The sequence below is a fragment of the Oryctolagus cuniculus genome, chromosome 4 (assembly GCF_964237555.1).
Source record: "Oryctolagus cuniculus chromosome 4, mOryCun1.1, whole genome shotgun sequence".
NCBI classification, from domain to species: domain Eukaryota; kingdom Metazoa; phylum Chordata; class Mammalia; order Lagomorpha; family Leporidae; genus Oryctolagus; species Oryctolagus cuniculus.
The window spans coordinates 100,203,407-100,223,407 of record NC_091435.1 but is presented as its reverse complement, the minus strand read 5'-3'; the positions used below and the strand labels follow the sequence as shown (position 1 = coordinate 100,223,407).

Sequence of the window (20,001 nt, the reverse complement as noted above, 5' to 3'; positions counted from 1 at the left end):
GGTGATATCAGATTTATAAAAGGGAAACTGACCCTGGACTTTATACCTGATTTTTTGTGTTTTAGAGATTTATTTTTATTTGAAAGAGTTACAGAGATCTTTTGTCTGCTGGTTCAGTTTCCAAATGACAGCAATGACCAGGGTTGGGCCAGGCGGAAGCCAGGAGCCTATAACTCTGACCTAGATCTCCAACATGGGTGCAGGGGCCCAAGGAATTGGGCCATCTCCCACTGCTGTCCCAGGAGCATTAGCAGGGAGCTGGATGAGAAGTGCAGCAGCTACAACTCAAACTGGTGCTCATAAGGGGATGCCAGCCTTGCAGGAGGCAGCTTACTCCTCTGTGCCAAAATGCTGGCCCAGTATAATTGCTTTTTTAAAAATTACATAGCAGCATGACCACTTCCAGTATTAGTTTGTCATATTTACTTGACTGAAAACAGTTTATTTATGAACTTAAACATAGTTTTAATTCTTTATACACTGTTAACGCAAGAAAAATAAAATGGCAAATCAGGAGTTCACATCTTGGACAAGACTTGACTTCTGGACTTCAGAGTGTGGGAACTTTTTCTGAAGAAATTTTACATTCTTTTTCTCTAAATTTTTCTTCCTTACTGCGATGCGAATTTGTTTCTCAAGTCTCAATCTGGAATAATAAAAGCATAACAACAATTTATATAAAACAATTTCCCCATTAACACTATAAAAACATGTACAAATTAATTACATAAAACGTCTCAATCATGCCAGTTCTGTATTTGGTATATTACATATAAAAGTTGAAAAACTGCTTTAAACCTACACAAATGACAATGAAATAAAAAACTCCTTTAAACCCCGACCACCTCTTCTTCCTGTTTCCAGATGGGAGAGAATGTTCAGATCTTTCTTTCTTTTTTTAATTAGGCAGAGTTAGATACAGCGATCTGAAGCCAGGAGCCAGGTGCTTCCTCCTGGTCTCCCATGCGGGTGCAGGGCCCAAGCACCTGGGCCATCCTCCACTGCCCTCCCAGGCCACAGCAGAGAACTGGACTGGAAGAGGAGCAACTGGGAGAGAATCCAGAGCCCATATGGGATGCCAGCTCCACAGGCGGAGGATTAACCAAGTGAGCCACGGCGCTGGCCTCCAGATCTTGAGCTTTTTAACAGACTGGACCTGAAGTTTGATCTGATGTGATTGAGGTTATCTACATTATTTAAGAAACACTCTCTGGGGGTGGTGCTGTGGCGCAGCGGGTTAAGGCCCTGGCCTGAAGTGCCAGCATCCCACGTGGGCACTGGTTTGAGACCTGGTTGCTCCACTTCCGATCCAGCTCTGCTATGACCTGGAAAAGCAGTAGAAGATGGCCCAAGTTCTTGGGCCCCTGCGCCCATGTGGGAGACCTGGCAGAAGCTCCTGGCTCCTGGCTTCAGATCGGCACAGCTCCGGCCATTGCAGCCAATTGGGAGTGAACGATTGGATGGAAGACACCTCTCTCTCTCTCTCTCTGTAACTCTGACTTTCAAATAAATAATCTTTTAAAAATAAAAAAACTCTCATCTTATTAAGTGTATTGGCTTTTTGACTTCTTGAAATACATCTTAACACTTAGCAGGGGTTCCCTGATTTCAAAAAGCACTCAATCTAGCTTATGATTTTCCCTACACACACAGTAAGACTATGCTAAGAGGTGATGCACTAATTAGACTTACTACTTTTTATTTATTTATTTTTTAAATTTGAAAGAAGGAGAGGGAGTTTTTATCTGCTGGTTCACTTCCCAAATGGCAGCAATGGCCAGAGCTGGGCCAGTCCAAAGCCAGGAGTTTCTTTCCCATCTCCCACATGGGTACAGGGGCCCACGCACTTGGGCCATCTTCCACTGCTTTCCTGGGCCCATCAGCAGGGAGCTGGATTGGAAGAGGAGCAACAGGGACTTAAACCAGCACCAGTGTGGGATACCGGCATCACAGACAAGGCCAGCCCCACTTAACTACTATCTAAATGAGTTTGTTCCATATACCAGCATCCTAGGATATAAGCAGTTGTGCCTCAGCTAAATTATGTTGAAGTGTAGTGTCCCTTGAATTGTCAAAATTCAAAATGATAAATTCATGGATGCCAAGGTTCTATTGTATTTAAGTTGGTATTTTACAGATTTGTAGGTCTAAGTTCATATAAAATATACAGTTAAACAGACATGTACTTAATAATTACAATATGCAAGTGCTGTGGAGATCAGAGAAAAGACATCTGGGTGAAAACAGAATGTGCATATATTAGAAGGGAATATCATTATATCCTTAGAACTATCTATGAAATACATTGAATTTGTTCTCTATTAATATTACATTCACATGAAAAAATCTTAAGTACCAAGAAAATTATGTACATGTTCAGAAAAAATAAGTATAAAGTAAACAAAGTCAAAATGAGATTACTCATTCCATTCATCAAATCTTTGCTCTAAATTTTGGCTCTTCACAAAAAATAAGCCCACCTGAAAATAAATATTTGCTATTAAGAATATTCAGAAGATTATTACATTCTGTGAAGGCAAGTCTAAAAAAGGTAGTTTCCAAAATCATTAGAATATATAAAGCCTATAAAAGTGACATAAAAATGACTAAGGGGCAAAAGATCAAATGGTACAATAACAGGCTTGGAGAAGTCATGGAGAAAAAAAAAAGTCCATGCAGTCAGATTTCTTCAATTGCTTAGTACCTGAATGAGGTCCTAAATATGAACAGCTGGAAAGAGCCCAAAACTGTTGAAACAGAAGAAGCAAAAGAGGGGAAAAGAACGAGACACATTAAGGAGAAAGCAAAAATTCTGACTTTGATAAAGGGTAAGTAGCTTAAGACTGAATTGTAGAATGCTGCTTGGGAGTTTGGATTTCATCAACAAACTACTGTGTGTTTCTGAAGAACACTGACTTCAGGAAAGCTTGGAAGCAACATTTCAGTGGACAGCAGTGAGGACAATGTCCAGTAATTCAATGTGATGAAAAGCGATGACTGCACAAGGCCAGAAACAGAAGACATCCCGGACATTTTGCAGAAAGAATTAAATCAAGAACTGACCGAATCTGTGAACACTGCTGATGAAAGAGATTACTTATGCTTAGTGACAAGACAGAACAGGTTCACCACAGGTAAATGGACTGTGAGCAGATAGCTGGTGCACTGGGGAAGATGAACATTTTAAACTGATTCTAAAGTATACGAACACTTTCTAAAACTCAGTTGAAAGATTTCATTTCTGTTAAAGCTGTTTTTTATTTTTTTAAATTGTGGGTTTTTTTATATGGAAAACAGCTTTTGGAGAAGAAAAATTTCTTAAGAAAGATTGCTCAAAGTAGAATTATCTAAGGCAGTTGTTTAAAAAAAGTTGTGGCTGGGGCTGGCGCTATGGCGTAGTGGGTAAAGCTGCTGCCTGCAATGCCAGCATGCCATATGAGCACTGGTTCGAGGCCTGGCTGCTCCACTTCCAATCCAGCTCTCTACTATGGCCTGGGAAAGCAGTAGAAGATGGCCCAAGTCCTTGAGCTCCTGCACCCATGTTGGGAGACCTGGAGGAAGCTCCTGGCTTCAGATTGGCGCAGCTCTCGCTGTTGCAGCCAATAGGGGATTGGATGGAAGACCTCTCTCTCTCTGCCTCTCTTCCTCTCTCTGTGTGACTCTGACTTTTAAATAAATAAATAAATCTTTAAAAAAAAAAAGCTGTGGTGATGGAGCTGGCACTGTGGCGTAGCGGGTAAAGCATCCGCCTGCAGTGCTGGCATCCCAGCTGCTCTATTTCCTATCCAGCTCCCTACTAATGCGCCCGGGAAAGCAGCAGAGGATGGCCCAAGTGCTTGGCCCCGGGCACACAGCTGGGAGACCTAAAAGAAGCTCCTGGCTCCTAGCTTTGGATTGGCCCAGCCCTGACAACTGCGGCCATTTGGGGAGTGAACCAACAGATGGAAAATATCTGTCTCTCCCTCCCTCTCTCTGTAACTCTATCTTTCAAAATCAATAGATCTTGAAGAAAAAAAAAAAAAAAAGCTGTGGTGGCTATGCTGCCAATACTCCTATCTACTCCTATCTCCACTTTAACTTTCCAGCTCCTTTTCTGGCCCTGAATTCTGATTTCTACCACCTTTAGCCAGGAATCTGCAGTTCCCCACCCATGTGTCTCTGTAGCCACAGTGATAGGAGTTGAGAAGCCCCTTTGGCCCAGAAACTCAAATCCTTATCCCATCCAATTGCAGTGTTGATTAAATACTATGGCTTCTGTTTACATTTGGATGTAGATCCAGTATTTTAAAACAGCTTTTAAAACTCTCCCTTAGTTTTTATAATTATCAGCTGGTGGTTCATAGGACAAGTTTGATAAACTTCATGCAAGAGAAAATTTGCCATAGGGAATATGTGGAGATCAACATTCTGCAAGATAACATGAATTCAGATATAATACAAAGGACTTCTCTCAGCCAGCGCCATGGCTCACTTGGCTAATCCTCTGCCTGCGGCACCGGCACCCCAGGGTTCTCATCCCAGTTGCTTCTCTTCCAGTCCCGCTCTCTGCTGTGGCCCGGGAGGAAGTACCCAGCTCCTGGCTTCGGATTGGTGTAGCGCCAGCCATAGCAACCATTAGGGGAGTGAACCAACGGAAGGAAGACCTTTCTCTCTGTCTGTCTCTCACTAACTCTGCCTGGCAAAAAACAAACAAAGAAAAAAAAACAAACAAAAACAAAACAAAACAAAACACACAAAAACAAAGGACTTCTCTCCTTAACCCCATTTGTATCAGCTTTGCAAAGACATGAGCTCTCATTTTATGGAACTGAGTTATTTGGACCTTCACTTTAACATTATAGGAATATCTTTTTAAATGCAGATGGATAAGCAGCAAGGAAGACAAATTTGGAAGGCTATACACTAATGTTAGCACAGGTTTATAGATGACTTTTTTGTTACCTGATGTTTCCATTTTTCCTTTAATGAATATGTATTATGCGTGCAATAATAGAAATTAAAACTATTTTAAAAGTTCAACATGTCATTTTCTATAAATATGATATGTTTCATTATTAAGGGAACTTGTGCTCACCTGACAAAACGGTCCACATAAGGCATTGCAAAGAAGCGTTTCCTATTGTATCTTTTGTTTAGGTACCATGGTATAGGCCACTGCTTGAACTTGTGCCTGCCAATAAAGAAAAAAGTTATTGCCTTGTAGAAATCATTTAATACATTTTTACTTTCCTAAATGAATTGATCCAAATAAGCATTAGCAGAGAATAAAATGCACTCAATTTTTTAGTGAGATGTTTTTCCAGATCTTTTCTGTATTGGATGAGATGGTTAGACAGCACTATGCTGTCCTAAATCTGGCTAGCTGGCTCAATACCACAAATTTCATTAAAAGAATGTTAACAAAGAGGAAGTGCTAGTATATGGTACAACTACAAGAATACAAAGTCTAACTACCCAAAGTGCCTACTCCATTTTGCATACTGATGTTTAAAATTCTAATGATGCTTCCTTTTGGCTGTTCAACCCAAATGTAAAAACAACATTCAGAAGAGAAATTTATTTACACTGAGCCTTCTCAATTGTGTGAACTGATTATCAGAGCCTTTTCCAAAGTCTGACTCTTGGACTGGGTATAGGAGAGACAAGGAGTAATAAAATATGTACTGTCTCATAACTTGGCCTACGGGTTATCCTAGTGGTAATGGGGACAAACGGAAGCTGGTTCATATAACCAGAATCCTCAAGATTGCCTCTATGTAATAGATCTGGGTTTTTTTTTTTTTTAATGTTGCTACTCTTTGAAATATTTATTTTTAAATCCATTTTTAACTACTTGAAAGGCAGAGTGAGAGTGAAAGAGAAAGATGTTTCATCTGCTGGTTTACTCCCCAAATACCCACAACAGCTAGAACTGGACCAGGCTGAAGCCAGAAAGCCTGGAACTCCATCAGGTCTCCTATATTGGTGGAAGGGGCCCATGCATTTGGCCCATTACCTACTGCCTCCCAAGATTCATTAGCAGGAAGCTGGATTAGAACTGGAGGAGCTGGGACAAAACCAAACAAATATAGGATCTGATATGGGATGGGAATGTCTCAAATAGAGGATTAAACTGCTGCACTACAACACCCAGCTCAGTCCCAGGTTCTTAATGGGCAAAGAGGGCAAGTGTCATGTTCCTTTTTTTTTTTAAAGATTATTTATTTATTTATTTGACAGGTAGCATTATAGACAAAGAAAGAGAGAGAGAGAAAGGTCTTCATTCTGTTGGTTCACTCCCCAAATGGTTGCTATGAGCGGTGCTGCACCGATCTGAAGTCAGGAGCCAGGTGCCTCTTCCTGGTCTCCCATGTAGGTACAGGGGTCCAAGCATTTGGGCCATCCTCCCAGCAGAGAGCTGGACTGGAAGAGGAGCAGCCAGGACTAAAACCCGGCGGCAATATGGGATGCCAGCGCCACAGGTGGAGGATTAACCAAGTGAGCCACGGCGCTGGCCCAGGTGTCATGTTCTGAAACTAGCTTCATGGCTGTCTTTTTCTTTTAAAGATATTTATTTCAGGTCGGCGTCGCAGCTCAATAGGCTAATCCTCTGCCTGTGGTGCCGGCACAACAGGTTCTAGTCCCGGTCGGGGCGCCGGATTCTGTCCTGGTTGCCCCTCTTCCTGTCCAGTTCTCTGCTGTGGCCCGGGAAGGCCATGGAGGATGGCCCAAGTCCTTGGGCCCTGTACCTGCATGGGAGACCAGGAGAAGCATCTGGCTCCTGGCTTTGGATCAGCGTGGTGCACTGGCTGCAGCGGCCATAGAGGCGTGAACCAATGGAAAAGGAAGACCTTTCTCTCTGTCTCTGTCTACTCTGTCAAAAAAAAAAAAAAAAAAAAAAAGATATTTATTTTATTTGAAAGCCAGAGTTATAGAGAGGCAGAGGCAGAGAGAGAGGGGTCTTCCATCTATTGGTTTACTCCCCAGATGGTCACAATGGCCAGAGCTATGCCGATCCAAAGCCAAGAGCCAGGAGCTTCTTCCGGGTCTCCCATGCGGATTCAGGGGCCCAAGGAATTGGGCCATCTTCTACTGCTTTCCCAGGGGATAGCAGAGAGCTGGATCCGAAGTGGAGCAGCTGGGACTCGAACTAGCACCCAAAAGGGATGCTGGCATTGCAGGTGGCGGCTTTACCCGCTACACACAGTGCTGACCTCGCTTCATGGTTTTATGACTTTCTGAAATTTTATGTGTGCATGTGCATTCAAAAGTTCATGGGAGGCTGGCGCCATGGCTCACTAGGCTAATCCTCCGCCTTGCGGTGCCGGCACACTGGGTTCTAGTCCCGGTTGGGGCGCCGGATTCTGTCCCAGTTGCCCCTCTTCCAGGCCAGCTCTCTGCTGTGGCCAGGGAGTGCAGTGGAGGATGGCCCAAGTGCTTGGGCCCTGCACCCCATGGGAGACCAGGAGAAGCACCTGGCTCCTGCCATCGGATCAGCGCGGTGCGCTGGCCACAGTGCGCCGGCCGCGGCGGCCATTGGAGGGTGAACCAACGGCAAAGGAAGACCTTTCTCTCTGTCTGTCTCTCTCACTGTCCACTCTGCCTGTCAAAAAAATAAAAAATAAATAAATAAATAAAAAAGTCTAAAAAAAAAAAGTTCATGGGAAACAATTAAAAGATAAGTTTAGGGGCCAGTGTGGTGGTACAGTGGGTTAACCTGCCACCCATGATATCAGCAGCACAAACTGGAATGCTGGTTCAAGTCACAACCGCTCTACTTCTGATCCAGCTCCCTGCTAATGTGCCTGGAAAACCAGAAGACAGCGGGTTCCCTGCCACCCACATGGAGCATTTGGAGTTCTGGGCTCCTGGCTTCATTCTGGACTGTTGTGGCCATTTGGGGAGTGAACCAGCAGATGGATGATCTCTAACACTCTGCCTTTCAAATAAATACATCTTTTTTTTGGGGGGTAAAGATGTTTATTTTGGTGCAAAATTTTTGAAATCTATACATACAAGTAACTCCAAAAAGTTCATGAAATATGCATATTATGAAAAAACCATGTGTGTATTTCAAAATATTTTTGCACCAAAATAAGCTTACCTTTTAATTCCATTTTTCCATGAATTCTCTGATGTACCTTCCTACATCTCTACCGTATCTCAGATGGTAAGAGTTTCCTTAAAAGACACTGGGCAGGGAATGAGGCATGGTCTCAGCACTCTGATTTTAAGAGTCACAGTGTAATCTGTGTACCAGATGATTCTTCCGAAGATGTCTCTTCTCCAGGCACCAGGTCGAGCTTTCTCTTGGCCAGTCTGAAGAAGCCTTAGGGCATCTTCTCTTTCTTGGACTACTTTGTCTAAGGCATCCATGGACTCCGCGACCTGAGAACAGAAGGACACAATCCCAACAACTGGCACACATTGCAGAGAGAACGTGCAAACTTGCGTGGCAGAAAACTCTACCATGAGTATTTATGTGAAGGAGGCACTCTGTCGACTTTTTTTTTTTTTTTTTTTTTTTGACAGGCAGAGTGGACAGTGAGAGAGAGAGACAGAGAGAAAGGTCTTCCTTTGCCATTGGTTCACCCTCCAATGGCCGCTGTGGCCAGCGCGCTGCGGCCAGCGCACCGCGCTGATCCGATGGCAGGAGCCAGGAGCCAGGTGCTTTTCCTGGTCTCCCATGGGGTGCAGGGCCCAAGCACCTGGGCCATCCTCCACTGCACTCCCTGGCCACAGCAGAGAGCTGGCCTGGAAGAAGGGCAACCGGGACAGAATCCGGCGCCCCGACCGGGACTAGAACCCGGTGTGCCGGCGCCGCTAGGCGGAGGATTAGCCTAGTGAGCCGCGGCGCTGGCCTCGACTATTTTCTAAAAGTCCTCTAGGCACAGGTATGAACACATGGGTGTTTATAATGCTGCTTTCTATACTTTTTAAAAAGTTGATAGTTTCATTTAAAAAGACATCTAGTTCTGATTTCCATATATTAGTTTGTTTGGAGTGGGATAGACTTAGAATGCTTTTGGAGAATCAGCTTGACTCAATTTATGTGTTTCAAAACTCAGTGAGCTAGTACGAAAAAATAACAGGGCCAACATTATGGGGTAGAGGGTAAAGCCGCCACCTGGGATGCCTGCATCCCATATGGGCACCAGTTTCTGTCCTGGCTGCACCAAGTGCCTGCCCCAAAAAGATACTATTAGAACTTCCACCCATTTTCATCAAACTTTCCATAAAGATAAAAAATATATACATATTTGATTATAAAGAAATATTTATTTATGAATATTCATAAGTTACAGATTGTAATATCAGTTAGGTCAGACTTTGTTATTGCTGTGAATAGTGGGTCATTTTTAGGCATGCATGTGGGTGTGTGTTATCCCTGAGCATCGAACACTGCGTATCCTCATTAGTTTCTGAAAAGAACTCTCAAAAAGGGCAGATTAATTTAACAAATATCCCCCCTGCCCACCCCAGGCAGCTGAGACATGAAATAGATGTGAAAGTTACAATTTAGGTCAATTACCTCATAACCTATTTATTCAGTGTACCCTCAGCACTTCTAGTCTCAATTTCACTCAATGCTTTCTAGCAGATGAATTCACATTTTTCCTCTAACTATACAAAATCCTTAAGAAATAAGAGATGGGTAAGGTAAATCTTGACAAACTTAGGAGAGTGAAGAGACCACTTTGGTAAGGGCCTCATAAAATTCTTTCACTTTTAGGAATTTTTAGTAAATCTGGCTATTGGCTGACTATTTTAGAGGGCTTGTCCAAGCAAGGGCGGGGCTTGAGACCTGTAACCGAATGTAATGTAATATAAAGTACGTGGCCACCAAATCCAGAGTTAACATTCTAATGTTACTGCCAACAGACAAGAAGGCAAACCGAGAGGTAAGTTCAGTATCCCTGTAAACTCAACAACTCAAGAAGCTGCAGATTTTGAAGCTTTTTTTTTGGGGGGGGGGGGGCAGGCAGAATGGACAGTGAGAGAGAGAGAGACAAGGTCTTCCTTTACCGTTGGTTCACCCTCCAATGGCCGCTGCAGCCGGCGCGCTGTGGCCGGCACACCACACTGATCTGAAGGCAGGAGCCAGGAGCTTCTCCTGGTCTCCCATGGGGTGCAGGGCCCAAGTACTTGGGCCATCCTCCACTGCCTTCCCGGGCCACAGCAGAGAGCTGGACAGGAAGAGGAGCAACCAGGACAGAATCCGGCACCCCGACTGGGACTAGAACCCGGTGTGCCGGCGCCATAGGTAGAGGATTAGCCTAGTGAGCTGCGGCGCCGGCCTGAAGCTTTTCACATTTTGGATTTTTATATTAGGGATGCTCAACCAGTAAAGTCTATGCAAATATACCAAAACCAGAACTCTCAATTTTGCAACATTTCTGGTCCCACATATTTTGGATAAGAGGTTCACAACCTGTAACAATTAGATACACATTATTCAAATCAATCTCAAGCTTTTTTTGCTATCTTATGTTTCTCAGAGCAAATGTGACAGCCAAGAGAATATAAAATTAATGGAACTATGTTCCAAAGTGACAGCATACACTTTTATTTGGAGCCAGGAAAGAATTAAATTTAAGGAGTAGCCCTAAACTCCTTTTTAGAAAAAGAAAAAAAGACTAAAAAATATACTTATAAAAATTATAATCAGTATTTTATCATTTACCTTGTTCCTGTATTACAAACATGGAGGGAATAACATATCAAGTACAAGTATTTGTAGGTTTAGGAGAGGTAGAGGATAACGCAAATGTGCTAACACTCACAGGAGAAACAGAGGTAAAGGGATATGAGAATTCTTTGTATTATCTCATAATTTTACCCTAGCTCCAATATTATGTTAAAATAAAGTTAAAAATGTTATGTTACTAGCCGGCGCCGCGGCTCACTAGGCTAATCCTCCACCTTGCGGCGCCGGCACACCGGGTTCTAGTCCCGGTCGGGGCGCCGGATTCTGTCCCGGTTGCCCCTCTTCCAGGCCAGCTCTCTGCTGTGGCCAGGGAGTGCAGTGGAGGATGGCCCAAGTCCTTGGGCCCTGCACCCCATGGGAGACCAGGAAAAGCACCTGGCTCCTGCCTTTGGATCAGCGCGGTGCGCCGGCCGCAGCGCACCGGCCGTGGCGGCCATTGGAGGGTGAACCAACGGCAAAGGAAGACCTTTCTCTCTGTCTCTCTCTCTCACTGTCCACTCTGCCTGTCCAAAAAAAAAAAAAAAAAAAAGTTATGTTACGCAACTTTTCCTGAGTCAGAATAACTTTTCCCATAATTAGGGCAAATAACTGAAGTTTTATTCCATACGTTCTCTGACCATCTCTAGGGATCTTCTGTCCCTCCCTCCTAAAGGCAGTTGTCAGTAATGGCTGTGACTGTGGCGGAAAAAGGAGACTGAAGTAGCTGAGGTTGGGCAGCAGGACTGAAGCTATTACAAAAACTGAGTTTTCTTTGCACTGACTACTTACTGTGGCACAGAAAAATCAATGAAGATTTGACCACAAAGGAAAAAGTATACCTAAATTTGTATAAATAATTAAACTTGTTTCTACATGTGTAGAAAAGTTCTGAAGTTCTGGTGGATCGATAGATAAGAAACATATAAACGATTACCTCTTGGAGTGGGAATAGAAAAGCAAAATGCTTTTTTTCCTATTCTTTGAGAGGCAGAGGGACAAAGAGAGATAGTCCCCAAATGCCTGAAATAGGTAGGCTCAAGCCAGAAGCTGGGAGCTCAATCCAGGTCCCCCACATTGGTGTCAGGAACCTAATTACCTAAACGATCACCACTGCCTTCCAGGGTCTGCACTAGCAGGAAGCTAGGGCTGGCGGCTAGAGCCAGGTATTGAACACAGGAAATCTGATATGGGTCTGGGCACCTTAGCTGGCATCTTCTACGTCTTTCTTTTAATGATGAAGAAAAGCTACTTTAAAAAATAACTGACCTTTTCACAACAATGTGAATATACTTTACTAAATTATACAATTAAAAATAGTTAAGATCGTAAATTTCATGGTTTTTTAAAAAATGCTTATGTGTTAATTTTTACTTATTTGAAAGGAAGAGGGACAGAGAGGTAAAGAAACATGTTCTATCTGATAGTTTGCTCCCCAAATGCTGCCAACAGCCAGTGCTATACCAGGTCAAAGCCAGGAGCCTGGAATTCCATCTGGGTCTCCCACATGGGTGGCAGGTTCCCATGTACTTGAACTAGCATCTGCTGTCTCCCAGGGTGCAAGTAAGCAGGAAGCTGGAAACAGAAGAGCCAAAATTTGAACCAGGCCCTCTGATACGGGATGTGGGTACCCCAAGCAGTGATTTAACTGCTATACCACAACATCTGTTCCTTTGTTGTCTTTTACCTCAGTAAATTAAAAAAACAAAACACTTATCTGGTTGGTGAGAAACTAGCCAAAGTGGAACTAGAACTGTAAAGTGGTGCAGCTCCTTTAGAAAACAGTTTGGCAGTTTCTTGATAAACACAAACTCAGAGGCCTACATCATAGCATAGCAGGTAAAGCTCCTGCCTGTAATACTGGCATCCCATATGGGTACTGGTTTGTGTCCCCGGCTGTTCCACTTTCAATCTAGCTCCTTTTTAATGGTCTGGGAAAAGCAACGGGGTGATGGCCCAAGTGCTTGTGCCCCTGCACCATATGGGAGACCAGAAGAAGCTCCTGGCTCCTGGCTTTGGCCTGACCTAGCCTTGGCCATTGCAGTCATCTGTAGTGTGAACCAGCAGATGGAATATCTCTGTTTCTCTCTCTCCCTCCCTCTCTCTCTCTATAGCTCTGATTTTTGAATGAATTAATCTTAAATTAAACAAAATAGGAGCCTGAGACACCATCCCATATGGGCACTGGTTCAAGTCCCGGCTACTCAACTTCAGATCCAGCTCTTTACTAATGTGCTTGGGAAAGCAGCAGATGATGACCCAAGTGCTTGGGCCCCTGCACCCACATGGGAGACCTGGAAGAGGCTCCTGGCTCCTGACTTTATCCTGGCCCAGCTCTAGCTGTTGCAGACATTTGGGGAGTTCACCAGTGGATGAAGATCTCGCTCTGTCTCTCCCTGTCTCTGTAACTCTGATTTTCAAATAAACAAACAAATCTTAAAAACAAACAAACAAGGGGCTGGCACTGTGGCGTAGCAGGTTAGAACCTCCACCTGCCATGCCGGCATCCCTATGGGTGCTGGTTCAAGACCTGGCTGCTCCACTTCCGATCCAGCTCTCTGCTATGGCCTTGGAAAGGATTACAAGATGGCCAAAGTCCTTGGGCCCCTGCACCCAAGTGGGAGACCTGGAAGAAGCTCCTGGCTCCTGGCTTCGGATTGGTGCAGCTCCAGCCATTGTGGCCAACTGGGGAGTGAACCAACAGATGGAGGAACTCTCTTTCTCTCTGCCTCTCCTCTCTGTGTAACTCTGACTTTCAAATAAATAAATAAATCTTAATAAAAAAAAAATAAAAACAAACAAAACACAGACTTACCTTATAACCCAGCAATTTCACACCTAAGTGTTTACTTGAGATGAAAACATGTGTCCCTACCTAGAATGTTGGGGGCTGTGGTAAGAGTGGGGGTGGGGGTGGGGGTGGGGCTGCAGATGAGTATGGGATTTCTCTCTGGGGTGGTGGAAATATCCTAAAATGAGATCACTGTGACATCTGCACAACCCCGCAAATTTACTAAAAATCAAACAAAAATAGAAGCAAGAAGCCTATTTGCAAGGAATGCAAGAGCTCATACTCACTCCCTCCAACTTCAATCCCGCGCCTCCCACAGGCCTTACCTTTTCTAACCGCTCGGGACTCGGCATTGGCAATCTCTGCCGCTTGGCCTCCTGCTCTAGAGTCAGCAGCATGTTTCTTTCTTTCAGGAGGACATACCTGTAACAAAAACACAAGTGTGGGGTGATGGCCTGTGCTAGAGCTGTGATTTCTGACATCAACATGTATGATCTGCACTCAGAACTTCTTCAGAAATCTCAACATACAGAAAATCATTACAGAGAATAACCCTTTATACAGAGCTCTAGCTGTGCTTATTCGTCTGTTCCATAAAGTTCCCATGACACACAGATTGTACTAATGCTAGGAGAGTTACAGAACAGCATAAAACATAGTCCTTACATTCCAAGTGGAGAGAAAAGGAGGAAGATAATAATATTGACTGACTACCAACCACACAACAGGCAGTGTGCTGAGCATTTTATATACATTATTTCATTTAATTCTCACAATCTTTTGAGGTTGGCACTATTTTCACTCTTTAAAGAAGAAACTAAGGCTGAGAGAAGTAAGGTATTCTGGATCACAGTTAATTCAGCATTCAAATCCCTAACTCCCCATGTGCAAAACCCCATTCTACTTTGTTTCCCCACCATGCTGCTGCCAAAACTGTAATACGTCGTGCCATACTAAGTGGGACCCACGTGAGAGACCCAGAAGCTGCTCCTGGCTTTGAATCGGCCCAGCTCTGGTTGTTGCAGCCATTTGGGGAGTGAACAAGTGGATGGAAGATCTTTCTCTCTGTCTCACCCTCTCTCCGTAGCTCTCTCAAATAAATAAATCAATCTTTTTTTTTTTTTTTTTGACAGGCAGAGTGGACAGTGAGAGAGACAGAGACAGAGAGAAAGGTCTTCCTTTTGCCGTTGGTTCACCCTCCAATGGCCGCCGCAGCCCGTGCGCTGCAGCCGGCACACTGCGCTGATCCGATGGCAGGAGCCAGGTGCTCATCCTGGTCTCCCAAGGGGTGCAGGGCCCAAGCACCTGGGCCATCCTCCACTGCACTCCCTGGCCACAGCAGAGAGCTGGCCTGGAAGAGGGGCAACCGGGACAGAATCCGGCGCCCCGACCGGGACTAGAACCTGGTGTGCCGGAGCCGCAAGGTGGAGGATTAGCCTAGTGAGCCGCGGCGCCGGCCAATAAATCAATCTTAAAAAAAAAATACAACTGCCTTAAATTCTCAACTATTTATCAGGAAAATCTGCCAGAAAAACCTACCTAAATTCCCTATTAAATGCACCCTTCAACACACACCCTCAAAGAAAACAGCCTAATCTTACATATATCACTCACCATACTATAACACAAATCACTTTATTCAATTTCTTATATCAGACAGACGTGAAGTTGTTAGTGCTCACTGTTAGTATAACTGTTTCAAACACCTTGATGTTAATGTACTTAGTACACATACCAAAGCTTATGTAAATCTTCATTGCTTTTGTTCCTTAACTGCTGACAAGTCCATGAAGCACCTATAACATGATAAATTTATAACATGAAATAATGTTTTTAGCTTTGTGCCCTTGGCAAAGTATTTCACCTTTCTAAACCTGTTTCTTTATCTGTAAAATACATAACAGCTTCACTATATAGTGTATAATTACGATTAAATCAGATAACATGAAAATATTAGTAACATGACTGGCAATGGCATTCAAAAAATATGAACATTAGTACAGAATGTATTTTCATACCCTAATATCAAAATATTTCATATCATCATAAACTAATTTTCAATTATCAGTAAAAAAATGACACCTAAAATAAAGCTAAACTTCACTTCAGTTAATAATTTCAACTTACTCCTCTTCTAAGCCTTTTGCCAACTTGCCAAGGAACAATTGACTCTACTATCATACAGTCCTTTTCAATTTTCTCTAGTACACAATTCCAAAGGAAATTCAAAATCGACATTCTTAAATAATTCCCAAACTCGATAACTAATTCTAGAATGACAGAGTTCTATGGACAGTTTTAACGTTAACCAATCCAAGTATCTCACCAGATTTCACTTTTTCTTCCCCCCAGTTCTTTGGGTCATCAAAAAATTCTTCCAGTCCTTTCCTTGACAATGTGGTATGAAGTGATCTACACTGGGTAAAGGATGTGGCATTTTGTGTATTTCTAGGCAACAAACTAAGTGAAAACCTGCAACTGAACACATATGAACAAGTTAATTCAGTGATTCCAGATGTAGAAATTTCAAATAAAGAAGTTATCATAAAAGGGAACTTATAAATTAAGATGTCTATTAAATAAAGCATTATATATGACATCAAAAAGCTAGTAATTACATAAATGTATAGGTTGCCTTTCCCTTTCATAAGGAACATCACGGGATTGGCGTTCCTTTCTCAATACTGCGGGACAACTCTCCGTTCTTTGGCTACTTTGATGACCTAATCGGCACTTACTGAACAATGTCTTCGAGACACTTCCTTAAGTACAGACACCCCTCATCTTTCCCAGACCCTGTTTCTAACACAGCCTAGAAGAAGCTCTTCAGTAAACTTTCTCAAACCTCCCAGCCCTAGAGGATATTTCTCTATCTCTGACTTAATGCAACAAATACTGGGAATCTACGAATCCCGTACACTGCCTGGTCCACAGGAGGCTGCAACAAACCGTCTCAGGACGAATTAGAAACGCGGGGAGTGGGCGAATTCTCCAAGGTCACTCATTACTCACGCAGACGGTTCGCGCTCTGCCATCGGGCTGTCTTTCCATGCAGGCTGGAGCGATTCTCAGTATCTGGGCAACCAAACAAATGCCCAAAGTGGCGAGGTGGACAATCCTACTTCTCATATCACTTACCCTGGGCTAGCAGCGGCCTCAGGAATCACTGAGCACCTGAAAGAATTTAAAGCAGCCGAGAATCTCCTGCAAAGAAGGCCCAAACTCGCCGCTGCCATTTTTTCGCGTAACTAAGGAAACTGCGTTTCCGCCGACCGTGGCGTCACTTCCGGCGCCATCGGCACAGGCTCTTGCCCTCACTCAATATGGCCGTCTTCTACCTTTGCTCCCATTGGTGAATTGGCTCTCTCGGCTCCCGTTGGTCTCCCGGCTTCCTTCTTTTGCCCGTCGTAACCATGGCGGCGATGAGTTTGTTGCAGAGGGCTTCGGTCACCGCGGTCGCGGCTCTGTCTGGTCGCTGTCTTGGCCCTCGACTCGCGTGTGGAGGCTTCCTCACTCGTGGCTTGCCGAAGGCTGTCGGTGGGTGCTGGCCTTAGGAGAAAGTGCGCGCAGGGGTTGCGGGGCGGGGAGGACTTCCCGGGTGACCTTGGTGGGATTCGGGGAGGCAGGGAAGAATTGTGAGCTTGGGGCTTGCGAGGAGAGAGGGAGCTTTGTAAGGGGTTCCTGAGGTAATCATATCGACTGCGCTTAAATTATTAGCTAGCATTTGTAAAACGCTTTTGGCATTCACCATTCCGCTCGGTGCTAGTTTGCGGATGAAGAATGGTGCAGAGGTGACACCTTGCCGGGGCACCAGGTTGGTTCCTTGCCTGTTCCGTCTGCGCTGTTTTCTAGACGCACGGACGGGAAGCGAGGTTGCTGAGAAGCCGGCCGATTATCTAATATGTGACCGGCCAGAGAAGCTTGCTGACATCCCTTGTGGACAGCAGACATGGTGCCTGGAGAGGCCATGGTAGTTTTAGGGGGTCCACGAAACTTTTAATTTAAAAGAATATAATGTTAATATATGATAAGGATTCCAGCTTGGGTGATATGTGTGTGTTATATCAATGCAACCATAAAATATATTTTTTAATATCTTAGAGAAGAAGGGTGCAAGAAGGCAGAAGTGCCTAGGTCCCAGGGAATTTTTGCTGTAGCCCAGGACTGAATTGACCCCTTGTAGGAAGTGTGGGTTGCATCAGGAATATGAATTATAACAGTACAGAAGCAAATGCTTAATATTCAGTTGGTCTCATTCTCTCCAGGACTTTTCAGAGTTAACAGTGTTATTATCCTCATTCTACAGATGAGGAAACTGAATCAATTATTACAGAGATAATGTACCAGTGTACTAAGTAATAATGGCACTCACTGTTTATTGAGCACCTATTATCTGTCAGTCAGCATTCTAAGGCTTTAAACTATTAATTACTTTAATCTTCTTGATCAAAAATACCCTTTAAAGTATCTGTCCTGTGTGTAAAAGTAGGCAGAAAGAAGTGAAATGTTTGCCCTAAAGCCAAAAAGATTTCTAACCTCAAAATACCTTGTTCTTTTTTACCTTTTTTCTCCTAATTTGAGTTGTGCCACTTCACATGATGAGGCATTGTACTTAGGGACTTGTTAGAAGCATAATGGAAAGGACCAGTGGTATTCAACAGATTCCTAACAGAAATTTGAACTTGTTACAAAACTTCATGATCTTGATCAAAATCCTCTTCAAAGCCATTTCTGATTATAGCTATCCTCAAATGTTCAAATACAAATACTGCACATGTTCTCTCAGATAGTGTTTATTGAAGTCTGGCTGAAAATAAACTGAGGTAAAATCCTACCGCCAAGTTTCTCTTTCGACATTAGTCCCTGTTCTTGGAGTTCTGAAAGAAGGATCATTATGGAGAGTCTGTGCCCTTTCCCATGGGACCAGGGAAGGATCTAATAGTAGTTGTCTATACAGCTGTATTTCACCTGTGTACCTGCTTTCAGAGGTATTTTGTATCGATTATTGCTGATATTTTATTTCTCACTCTTAGGTTATTTTTTATTAGAGAGAAAGAGTGAGAGAGCAAGCACTAGCTGCCATCTACTTGTTCACTCCCCAAATGCCTACAGTGGCCAGGGCTGGACCAGACTGAACCAGGAGCCAGGAACCCAATCCAAGTCTGTCATGTAGGTGACAACTTGAAGCCATCACTTGCAGCCTCCAGGGTCTGTATTAGCAAGAAGTGGGAATCAGAAGCGGAGCTGGGACTACTGCATCCTTGGCGCTCCAGTGTGGTATATGGGTATCCACAGGGGCTTCTTTACCAGTGTCTTAACTGCTAGGTCAAATAGCTGTCCCACATCCTTGAAACAGATAATTTTAATCTGTTAAAGTTATGAAGAATAAGTGGGAAAAGATCTGCAGCACCTGGCATTGACCTTTTAAAAATTTGTGACACACTACATATAAAATAAAATTCACCATCTTAACCATTTTTAAATGTACAAGTCAGTGGTATTAGCTACATCCCTAAGGCTGTGCAGCCATCACCATCATCCATCTCCGTAAACTTTTCATCCTGTAAAACTGAAACAGCATACCCATTAACCAAGAACTCCCCATTCACTCCTCCACTCAGCCATGTCCACCACCTTTTTATGTCTGTCTCTAGGATATTGCCTACTCTAAGTATTTCATATAAGTAAAATGTTACAGTATTTGACTTTTTGTGACTGGCTTATCAATCAGCCTAACATCCACAAGTTTCATCCATGTGGCATATGTGAGAATTTCCTTCCTTTTTAAAGCTGAATAGTACTCCATTGTATGTATCATCTCTTGGTATCCTCAGAGGCTTGGTTCTAAGACCCCCTGTAGATAACCAAAATCTATGGATGCCTAAGTCCTTTATATAAGGTGGCATAATAGGAAATGGGCATTTGGTGTAGCAATTAAAATGCTGCCTGGAATACCTACCTCCCATGTTGAGGTGCCTGTTAAATTCTGGTTCTGCTCCCATTTTTCTCTTTATGCTAATGTGCACCTTGGGAGGCAGCACTTGATGGCTTAACCTGCCACCCAAGTGATTGACCCAGAATGAATTCCAGGCTCCTGGCTTTGGCTTGTCCCCTCCCTTACTGTTGTGGGCATTGGAAGAGTGAACCAGCAGATGGAAGATCTTTCTTTCTCCTTTCTCCTTCTGTCTTTCAAATACATTAAAAAAAAAAAAGCATACTATTCTCTTTCATGTTTGCATATAGCCTATGAGCTTCCTCCCATATCTTTAAATCCTCCTTTGATTTTTTATAACACCTAATAACATTGCAAATAGTATATAAATTGTTATACTGTATTGTTTAAAGGATAATGAAAAGAAAAACAGTCTGTACATGTTTAGTATAGTCACAGCTGTCATAGACCTCATTGCATATCTCTTGTCAACAGTCACATGGCTTTTTTTTCTTTCTGAGGTTGCAGGATATGTGCGCGCAGAGGGCAACCATACATTTTGCTTATCTCTTCATCTTACAGTGCACATTTGTGTTGCTTCCACGTTTTAGCTAT

At 43.4% G+C, this 20,001-nt stretch overlaps 2 protein-coding genes across 3 annotated transcripts in view; one reads left to right on the top strand and one right to left on the bottom strand.

The window, feature by feature from the left end:
* Positions 1 to 408: 408 nt before the first annotated feature.
* Positions 409 to 16,752, bottom strand: MRPL47 (mitochondrial ribosomal protein L47). 2 transcript variants are annotated; one of them, XM_008266539.4, is made up of 7 exons: positions 16,593 to 16,752; positions 15,781 to 15,932; positions 15,190 to 15,250; positions 13,781 to 13,877; positions 8,237 to 8,367; positions 5,075 to 5,170; positions 409 to 646 (listed from the first exon to the last, which is right to left on the bottom strand). In XM_008266539.4, exons 1-7 carry the CDS (start codon positions 16,688 to 16,690, stop codon positions 511 to 513), a joined length of 771 nt encoding a protein of 256 aa, XP_008264761.2. In that variant the 5' UTR covers positions 16,691 to 16,752; the 3' UTR covers positions 409 to 510. The 2 variants fall into 2 exon arrangements, with proteins under 2 accessions (XP_008264761.2, XP_008264762.2); XM_008266540.4 differs by having other exon boundaries at positions 16,467 to 16,713.
* Positions 16,746 to 20,001, top strand: part of NDUFB5 (NADH:ubiquinone oxidoreductase subunit B5) — a 19,693-nt gene continuing 16,437 nt past the window's right edge. The window contains exon 1 of the mRNA XM_002716444.5: positions 16,746 to 16,991. Coding sequence (XP_002716490.1) covers positions 16,868 to 16,991 — 124 coding nt within the window. The 5' untranslated portion in view covers positions 16,746 to 16,867. The remainder of the gene's footprint in view (positions 16,992 to 20,001) is intronic.